We start from the raw sequence: 10,000 nt of genomic DNA on the forward strand, positions 1-10,000 counted from the left end.
GTTTCCTTCCTTCGCTGTGGGGGGAAGCACTCTCCAGCTCAACTCTTTCACTTCAACTCACTGCGCCCCTGCGCAGTGCTGTAAGCCAATATTTGGACTTTGACAGTGTACATTAAAACTTACATGTGCCACATCATTTTGTTTTATGTAAAGTATGTAAAGCAAATACATAACGTGATGTTTGGAAGTGGTCCCTTATTACGTAGGCCTACTGTCTAATTATTCTGCTCTTATTTGCTGCTTTTTTCATTCTTATATACAAAAATAAACGGGTAACACTTTAGTTTATGGAACACACGTTAAACATTAATACATAACTAATGTATTTCTGCTCAACAAGGTCTGTATTAATCATCATTGCACATGTATTAAGTCTTTAATGATAACAATTAATAACAATTTCTTATTCTTAATCAATAGGAAATGTATTCCTGGAAAGTCCTTAATAAACAACTAGTTGGTCTTTATGTAAGGTTACTGGTATATAGTATGGGTACAAATAGAGAGTTTATAGACTTCTAATACACTGTCTGAATATATGACTTATGTTGACAGAATAGTAACATATTATGTCAATGTATTAGAAGGCTGTAAAGTTTCTATTTTAATCCACACTATATATCAATAACTTTAGATCAAGACCAACTAGTTGTTTATTAATGATTTACCAAAAATAAATCACCTATTCAGTAAGAATAGGAAATGGCTCAATAATGACCTAATAAATGTGTAATGACACTTAACACAGACCATATAAAGCACTAATACATACACATATTACTTGTCTATTAGTGGCTAACATGTGTTACCTAAAATAAGTTGTTACCAAAAAATCTTGCAGTGACACCTCCCGGGATCCGTTCATGCGAGCGTAGGCTGTTTTAAAAACTTCAGCTTTTCCATGTGTATGGACAAAGGGCCAGACCTTTTGCAAAACCATCTTGCAGAGTGAAATTTTCAGCCCCTCATTTCTAGTGTTGACGTATAGACAGGGGAAACTGTTTTTATCTTGGAACTTCACCATGTCCCTCACTGCCGTTTTAAAAATACCTGCCTGTGTGTCCACAAGTGTGTGTGCTTTAGTGTTATGTCTGTGTATGGTACATGGCCTTGCTCTGTTTGTGTGTTAAGTGACCTTGGGCTGTCTCTGTGTGTGTGTGTGTGTGTGTGTGTGTGTGTGTTTCCTGTGATGAATATCCACTCACCCCACACACTTCCTGATGAGCAGAGCCAGTGTTGCCAGAGTGATGTGTGGTCATGGCAACCCAAAGTTCTGATCCACATCACACAGACCTGACACTGCACAACTGCACTGAAACACCCAAACTGTAAATAAACAACAGTGAAAGAACATTACACATTTAAACAACACATAAACAACAGCAAAATTGCACATAAACAAAACTAAAATCAGCTGGGACGACATGTTTTACACTGGCCTCTGATTGGATACTCTGAAAGGAAATAGTGTTGTTTGTTGGCTTTTGATTGGATGGGAGGAAGTGTTCTGTATGCACAGCTTTTATTGGTGGAAAGGAAGTATTATTATCACTCCCCCCACACACACACACCCCTCTATACACACACACACGCGCACACACACACACACACTAATACTCTTGTACTCAGTTTTAAATAAACTCACACATTCAGAGGTGGTTCAAAACTCTCAGCAGAGACATAATGTTTTGTATTTTACAGAGATACTGTATGCTGGATTATACTTACTAGCACAGAGTAGTGTGTGTGTGTTTTGGTGTTTATCTGTGTGTGTGTGTGTGTGTGTGTGTGTGTGTGGTAGGTGCTTAGCAGCACACTGTACATTATTGAGCCTCTGTGTTGTTTGAAAAGCTAGAGGGCTTTACTCCCTTAAGCACATTCTTCAGATCAAGTGTGTGTGTGTGTGTGTGTGGGTTTGTGTCTCACGTGTGTTTTTTTGTTCATTTCTGTCACATGTGTTTTCATTTGTGTGTGTGTGTGAGTGTGAGAGAGAGAGTGCAAGAGAGAGAATGAGTGTAAATAGGGGAGGACGTCTGTATTTTGATGGTCACCCACTCTCCTGCTGACAGCCTGTGGGCTCAATGGAAACACGCCTGAAACATGGCACAATGGCATGCAGTACATACATGCGCACTTGCTCGCAAACAGTCACACACACACACACACACACACACACTCAGCCAGTCTCTTATTCACATATACATACACACACACACATATACACATACACACACACACACACACACACACACACTCAGCCAGTCTCTTATTCACATATACCAGGGATGGCTAACCATTCCAGCATGAAATGTAAATAGAAAATTCACATCACTCAGAGAGCCGCACAACAAAAAAGATGCCCACACTACAACAGCAACAGTGACTTAAAGCAACACCAAAGCACTTTTCCTGTTGCACACATGCTATTTGTTTATCCAGCACTGGCTTTGGAAATAATGATGTCTACAGACAAGGTAGAGTATGTTGCATGATTTTATGAAAGTATGATTTATTGCAACATCAGAAGCAAGTCAAATTTGTATTTTCTTATGTCTCATTCCATCGAACTACAGATCCACTACCCGATCTTGCAAACTTGCATAGTGCGGTTATAGCCTATAGAGGGTCGCGAAGCGAATGCAGAAGTGCCGTTCACCCTGTTACGAGTTGATGAACCACTAAAACGATTTTGGAAACATTATTTTAAGGTACAAAAAACTCTTTGGTGCTTTAAAGGCCTGCGCCTAATGAGACATAGGGTTACAGTTTAAATAGCTCTTCTCCTTTTCATTTAAAGTGAGACACTTGGCAGATGCTACAAATGATCATGGAGGAAATAATCATTCCAGGAATGAGTAGCAAGCAAAAAAATGTCTGAGACGCAACACAAATTCCTCCTCACTGAATGACTTGCATGAGTGATGCTCCAATATAACAACTGATATGATGCCAATGTGACTGTCGAGCGTTACGTTAATTTTCGAGTCTTGAGTCGAATCTTCTACTTGAGTCGAGTCTGCTTCTCTGACTGACATTTAAATAGCTTACCTATACCTTATACTTACGAAGGTCAGTTTTCTTTTGGAAAACTCTTGGGAAATGTTCAGGTTTGAAGCTTGAAGAATCAGTTAAGTCTGGCATAGCCTACGAAGTACCAAACTAATGTGTAGAACACATTTTTTACGTTGTTATTTTGGTTACAGACACGTTATGCTACAAAAAGATAAATCCTCCTTTCGAATGCCCTTTGTTCCTCCTTCTATTTGCACTTAGCTTCAGGCTATGTTTTCCTGATTGCAACAGTAGCTTTAAAGAAGCAAATGCTTCTGCTTATGTTTCTTACACACACAGTCTCTTTCACTCACTCTCACATACACACACAGACACACACCCTCATACACACAGGCAGGCACATAGATGTGTGTTCGGCCGGTGTGTATACGAGTTCCTATTGTGTTCTGTTTGTTAGAGGAGTTCCTGTCTGGTGTGATAACACACCATCCACTCAGATCCTCACACTGATGTCCTGAAAACGCTCAGGAACCTGGTTCCTCCTCATGGGCTTCCTCTCAGGAGGAACCTGGTTCCTCCTCATGGGCTTCCTCTCAGGAGGAACCTGGTTCCTCCTCATGGGGTTCCCCTTTCACTCTGCTGTCTGTTAGTTCAGTTCAGTGCTGTTTGTAATGAGATCACAGTGAGAGTCAGTTAGTGTTGGTCCAGGTAACCAGAGACATGGGTTAAGTGGGACACATTTTTATTCCATCTTCTGGTAATGATTAAGTGATGATGCAATAATTGGCTAATAAATCTTTTTCCGGGGTCCAATGGCTATCAAAGCCGCTCGGTTTTCTCCATAGACAGTAAAATAAACGTTTTTTTTTCTGCTATTCAGTGTAGCCTTTAAGAAAATTGTCATCCTACTACTCACTTGTTGCCTCAACCTAATAAAATCCTATTTTTCGCGGAAGCCTGCACGCAACCCTTGATCGTATCATCTGGCTGCACAGCTATAGTAATTGCTCTGTTAAAGTTAACCGGTTTTGTTTTACCCTCAATAAAACGGAGGTGATGGTGACAAAGTGTCACACAGAGCTCTTTCGGTACCAGGCACCAATGCACCACACCACACACAAACACCTGACTCCACCATTACACACCATGCATGTTGAGCTACTGCTAATTACCAGCCAAGCTAACTTTGTGGGTGCACACACAAGTTGTTTGTAGTAGCAGTTTTTCATAACAAAAGTACCTCATAGTTAATTAATCACAGACACAGGTTTCAATATTGTCTTTAATAACTTATCTGAGCGTGGTGAGTGGGAGCCACGCTTGTTTGTTTGTTTGTCCTCTCTCTCTCCTGCAGCCCTTCCGGGTGACCAAGTTGCAAAATAAGTTGCTGGCTGCACTATTAAACGTTTTTTGACCAAAAAGATGTTGGGCCCGTGACGTCGGCCTTAACAACCGAATAACTATAGGACACATTATCATATCACATGCCATAACAAGTGTTATTTCTGCCTCCTCCTCTGTTCTTTCACACCTCCTCTCCCCTGCAGATGTGTCGTTCAGCGGAACTCCTCCTCCTGCATATAGTTTTGATGCTGATCCAGGGGAGGAAATTCATGACCTCACTTCCTATGACGATGATTCCCTGTCCTCATCGCCACGGCTACTGTCCAGAAGCAATGACAGCTGTGATGGCCCCTCCTGTGTGACCCTGGAGTCTGCCCCCTCGGTGAGAATGACCAGCAGGGTCACCAGGGAAACAGTTTTGACTTTTGGAGCGTAAAAGTGTATTTGAGCTAGTAACCTTTGCATTGAAATGATTCAGTGCATTTGAGCTGTTATAACAATAGCATTGAAATGATTAAGTGTGTGTGTGTGTGTGTGTGTGTGTGTGTGTGTGTGTGTGTGTGTGTTAGATGGAAGATCAGGTGGAGAAGGAACTGGAGATGCGTAAGTGGGTCCTCTCAGGGATCCTGACCAGTGAGGAGACTTACCTCAGTCACCTAGAAGCCCTGTTACTGGTGAGGCTTCACTCACTCACTCACCCCCCCCGCCAAGCCAGCTACCACGACAAATTAAATCCAATTCTGTGGGAAACACTGCACACACACACACACACACACACACACACGTTCATGGGCAGTAGATACAGAATGTGTGTGTGTGTGTGTGTGTGTGTGTGTATTTGTTGTATACTCTTGATAGCCCATGAAGCCCTTGCGAGCAGCGGCCACCACGTCCCAGCCCGTTCTGACGCTGCAGCAGATTGACACCATCTTCTTCAAAGTGCCCGAGCTGCATGACATACACAAGGAGTTCTACAACGGCCTCCTTCCCAGGGTGCAACAGTGGACCCAGCAGCAGTGCGTGGGCGACCTCTTCCAGAAACTGGTGAGTGAGTTGTTTGTTTGTTTGTTTGACATTGGCCTTGTTGACAAACCAACATCTTGGCCATCTGGCTCCATTTTGCATCCCAGGCTCTTGTGGAGCTTAAGACCACCGGGTTGGGGTGGGGGTTGTGTGGTGAAAAGAGTTTGTTCATAGTCCCATTCAACTGTATCCATGGCAATACATTCTTACTGTAAAGAAAAATATTTAACTGTCTCATGACAAGCTCTTTCATCAGAATTCTCTCTTCATTAGCAAGAGTCTTGGCCACACTTAACGTGTTGCCATGGTGAACAGCAGCTGTGTGAGCTCACTGGGTGCCGAGGGTTCTGAATGGCGCTGATTCAAAAGAAAACAAAACCTCTTTCATGGGATGACTCTCTGTCTCTGAGCACTGGTGGCTTAGTCCACACTCTCAAATGGACCCTACGTCCTCCTTTAAGTTCACATGGACCATACCTTCTCCTCTTAGTCCACATGTGCATGGACACTAAATCCTCTTCTAAATGCACATGGACCCTACATCCTCCTTTAAGTGCACATGGATGTCCTCCTTTTAGCGTTATGGTTAAGACCCCACGTTCTCCTCTTAGTGCACATGGACCCTATGTTGTTCCCTGAGTGCACATGTACCCTACTTCTTCCTTTTAGGGGTTAGGGTTAAGACCCCACATCCTCCGCAGAGTCCACTCTAGAATGGCCCCCATCTAACCGACTCTTCACTCTCATAGGGATTAAAGTTGGAGAAGATGAGAAGACCATGTCCACATCTCTGACTCTGAGCTGACTCTTCTCTCTCTCTCTCCCTCTCTCTCTTTCACTATCTCCTTTTTTCTCCTTATATGCCTCTATCCCCTTCACTTTTTCTCTCTCTTTCTTTCTCTCTCTCTCTCCACATCACCCCCCCCCCCACACACACACCCTTTCTCTCCCCATCTGTCCCTCTCTGTTCTCTCCCAACAGGCCAACCAGCTGGGTGTGTACCGGGCTTTCGTAGACAACTATAAGGTTGCCGTGGAAACGGCAGAGAAATGCTGCCAGGCCAACAGTCAGTTTGCAGAGATCTCGGAGGTATAAAGTGGCTTTCATCTCAACATACTCAACATACCTAGTGTTCTATTGTAATGTGTTATTCTGTTTGTAGCTATATGTTGTATTTTACTTCAAATAAATTATTCTTGTTATTTCAGAACCTTAAAGTCAGAAGCACGAAAGAGAACAAAGATCCAAGTGGCAAGAACTCTCTAGAAGGTAATGCCAGCATTCCATATCCTTAACCCTAATCCAACTGGATTGATTGATTGATTGGTTGGTTGATTGATTGATTGATTCATTCATTCATTCATTCATTTACTGACTGACTGATTGATTGGCCATGATGAATTATATTATTTTTATAGAATGATCTATTTATGTTTTTTTTTTTTTGCTATGGACCTTAAAATACAAATAGAATTGAATTGAATTGAATTGAGCAGCACTCAGTGACCTTCCATGGGGAAACATGCTCTTTTGTTGATATTTGATAGTAAGACTAACAGCTATATTTACAGCTATACACTAATTTAATCAGTTTGGGACTCATAGACAGCACCTTAACACTTAGTGCTAAACCATCTCAGAGATGGACACACACACACACACACACACACACACACATACAGTACAGAGAGAGTTGTGCCTGTATCAGCTTATATTAGCAGGTACACTGGATTGGAATATCACACTGTATTTTCCCAATAATTATGTTTCAGAAAAGACACAGTGGTTTGATATCTCAACTTGGTGTGTCTGAGTAGAGAGAAGAGGAATCTGTCCTGACCTTGGACTAGACTGAGCTTTAGAAGTCTCTGATTGACCTTTGACCCTCTCCCCCATACACAGCTCTTCTGTACAAGCCTGTGGACAGAGTCACCAGGAGCACACTAGTGCTACATGTGAGTGTTTCTCTCCCTGTGTGTGTTTGTGTGTGAGCCTGCAGGCTTCCCTCTCTGTGTTGTGTGTGTGTGTGTGTGTGTGTGTGTGTGTGTGTGTGTGTGTGTGTGTGTGTGTGTGTGTGTGTGTGATTCCCTGTACTAAAATCCACCAACCTATTGCTTCTCTGTCTCTCTCTCTCTCTTTCTCTCTGTGTGTGTGTGTATGTACATGTTGCAGGACCTGCTGAAACACACCCCGTCACCCCACCCTGACTATCCGCTGCTTCAGGACGCTCTGAGGATCTCGCACAACTTCCTGTCCAGCATCAATGAGGAGATCACTCCACGCCGCCAGTCCATGACCGTCAAGAAAGGAGAGGTCAGCACTGACACAGAATTAAGCAATATGGGCAATAAAGGCACAGATTTAATAATAGATAATCATACTTCCGCCAATAAATATATTTCCTCTATCTGAATGGTTGCCAAGCAACGTCGAGACGCAGCTACTTTAACATTTGTATCAAGTTATGGTAGCGCAGTAATATGGAACGAAATGCGGTCAAGGTGTATGTTTATGCTGAAATTCACAACGGCGATTCAGCCAAATCACAATCAAGGACCGGAACTATCAGTTTTAGAACACTTGAAAGGAAACACAGCACAGCACAGCACAGCACAGCACAGCACAGCACAGCACAGCACAGCACAGCACAGCACAGCACAGCACAGCACAGCACAGCACAGCACAGCAATACCTGGCAGCATGAAATCGTACAATTTGTAAGGCTCTCTGAAATCGCTCTCTCACTCTGTGTCGTTCCCTCCGCAGTGGCCACACAGAGCTGCATTAGTGTGATTACTCAGCCGTGTGTGTGTGTGTGTGTGTGTGTAGAGCCTCGGCTGTGTGCGTGTAGAGCCTGGTGTGTGTGTGTGTGTGTGTGTGTGTGTGTGTAGAGCCTGGTGTGTGTGTTCCAGAGAGGTCTTTTGAGCTGAGAGTCTCACAGGACTGCTAAAGATAGGCTGTATTATTAGATGGAGTCATATGTGGTGTACTGTGCCACACTTACCTCTTTTCTATCAGGGTTATTCTCTCTCTCTTTCTCTCTCGCTCTTGCTCTGTCTGCCCCCCATTCTCTCTCTCTCCCTCTCTCTCTCGCTCTTGCTGTCTGCCCCACCATTCTCTCTCTCTCCCTCTCTCTCTCTCTCTCTCTCTCTCTCTCTCTCTCTCTCTCTCTCTCTTGTTCTGTCTGCCCCCACATTCTCTCTCTCTCCCTCTCCCCCTTCTCTCTCTGCCTCTCCCTGTCTTGCTCTCTCTCCACAAGTCTGTCAGAGTCTAGCTGCTCTCTCCAGGAAACACAAATGGTCAGACACTGGACACCGAGTCCCAGAGTTCTTAGTCACGGTGTTGTGTCGCACGCAGGCCTTCCAACCAGAATGTTTTTCAATCAGGTTGTTGATCATGATGAGATTGTTTCCGAGCAGAATCAGCAGAATTTAGCACGTCTGGTTTTGCGGTCCACATGATAGCTGCTGAACCAGTTAGAAGAACCAGAACCAGTTACAACCAAATAAAACATGCAAGGTTTTCCCCAGTAGTCTCTACTGCTTGTGTTGATTACAGAAGTTCCTTGCATCACTAACTGGGGGCATTGTAGCCCAATCTGTCCTCATGCCGAGTCCACCATGGGTTCTTGCTCATTTGATTGGTTTGCCATCGGTTTGCCATTAATCACAGAAATTGGTGTCAATCTGCACCTATGACACCTTTGGTGAATGGGTGTGTGTGTGTGTGTGTTACCCCACACCCATGGCTCTTGTGGTGTTTCACCTTCATGCTACATCGTGAGTAGTTGTGCTGGAATGTCGGTTCCTGACTCCATTCCCGTTGTCATGGAGTAGGTGGAAAATGATACAGCCACGCCCTCTTGTGGTTTGCTCATGACTTGCGGCATCAGTTTGTGTTTGTGTCTTTAGTCTGGAACTGGGCTGTGTGTTTGTGTGAGAGTGTCTGTCTGTGTGTGTGTGTGTTTGTGTTGTGAGTGTGACAGCATGATTGTTGGCGTGTGTTTGTGTAAGATGCAGTGTGTGCAGGTGTCGTGTTTGTGTGTGTTTGCATATTTAGTTGTGTTTGTATGTGCAGCGTTTGTAAGTGACACTGTGTGTGTGTGTGTGTGTCTGTGTCTGGTTTCTCATCTCAGAACCGGCAGCTGCTGAAGGACCGGTTCATGGTGGAGCTCATGGAGGGCACCAGGAAGCTGCGCCATGTTTTCCTCTTCACAGACCTGCTGCTTTGCGCCAAACTCAAGAAACAGACCGCAGGGTGAGCACAGACACACACATATACACACACACATATACAGTACACACACATATATATACACACACACAGACACACACACACTCACACACAAACACGTACACACCATTCAAATGAGTTGACGGTCATATTCAAATTTGCAGTGGTCCCTTAATTTTGAATATGACCGTCAACTCATTCGAATGGCACTCAGCAACCGTAGGCTGATATCAGGAAAATGGAGTGCTTCTGCTGGGGAGTCTCTTAATTTTTTCCAGAGCTATCTTTATGTATACACTGACACACGTCATCCTCTTCACTGAGCCCCTGCTCTGTGTTAAACTTAAGAGAAGCAACCACAGGGTGAGCTCACACAACCACACACAAA

At 43.8% G+C, this 10,000-nt stretch overlaps 2 protein-coding genes across 3 annotated transcripts in view; both read left to right on the forward strand.

The window, feature by feature from the left end:
- Window positions 1–10,000, forward strand: part of LOC121714945 (tripartite motif-containing protein 16-like) — a 1,397,702-nt gene that overhangs the window by 248,437 nt on the left and 1,139,265 nt on the right. The window lies entirely within an intron of this gene.
- si:dkey-91m11.5 (PH_BCR_vertebrate and RhoGAP_Bcr domain-containing protein) overlaps window positions 1–10,000 on the forward strand; it is a 47,579-nt gene that overhangs the window by 21,090 nt on the left and 16,489 nt on the right. Inside the window, exons 2-9 of the mRNA XM_042100160.1 lie at window positions 4,560–4,738; window positions 4,926–5,030; window positions 5,215–5,400; window positions 6,361–6,468; window positions 6,588–6,648; window positions 7,282–7,334; window positions 7,552–7,692; window positions 9,515–9,636. Coding sequence (XP_041956094.1) covers window positions 4,560–4,738; window positions 4,926–5,030; window positions 5,215–5,400; window positions 6,361–6,468; window positions 6,588–6,648; window positions 7,282–7,334; window positions 7,552–7,692; window positions 9,515–9,636 — 955 coding nt within the window. The remainder of the gene's footprint in view (window positions 1–4,559; window positions 4,739–4,925; window positions 5,031–5,214; window positions 5,401–6,360; window positions 6,469–6,587; window positions 6,649–7,281; window positions 7,335–7,551; window positions 7,693–9,514; window positions 9,637–10,000) is intronic.

This window comes from Alosa sapidissima, chromosome 8 (assembly GCF_018492685.1).
Source record: "Alosa sapidissima isolate fAloSap1 chromosome 8, fAloSap1.pri, whole genome shotgun sequence".
In the NCBI taxonomy this organism is placed as follows: domain Eukaryota; kingdom Metazoa; phylum Chordata; class Actinopteri; order Clupeiformes; family Clupeidae; genus Alosa; species Alosa sapidissima.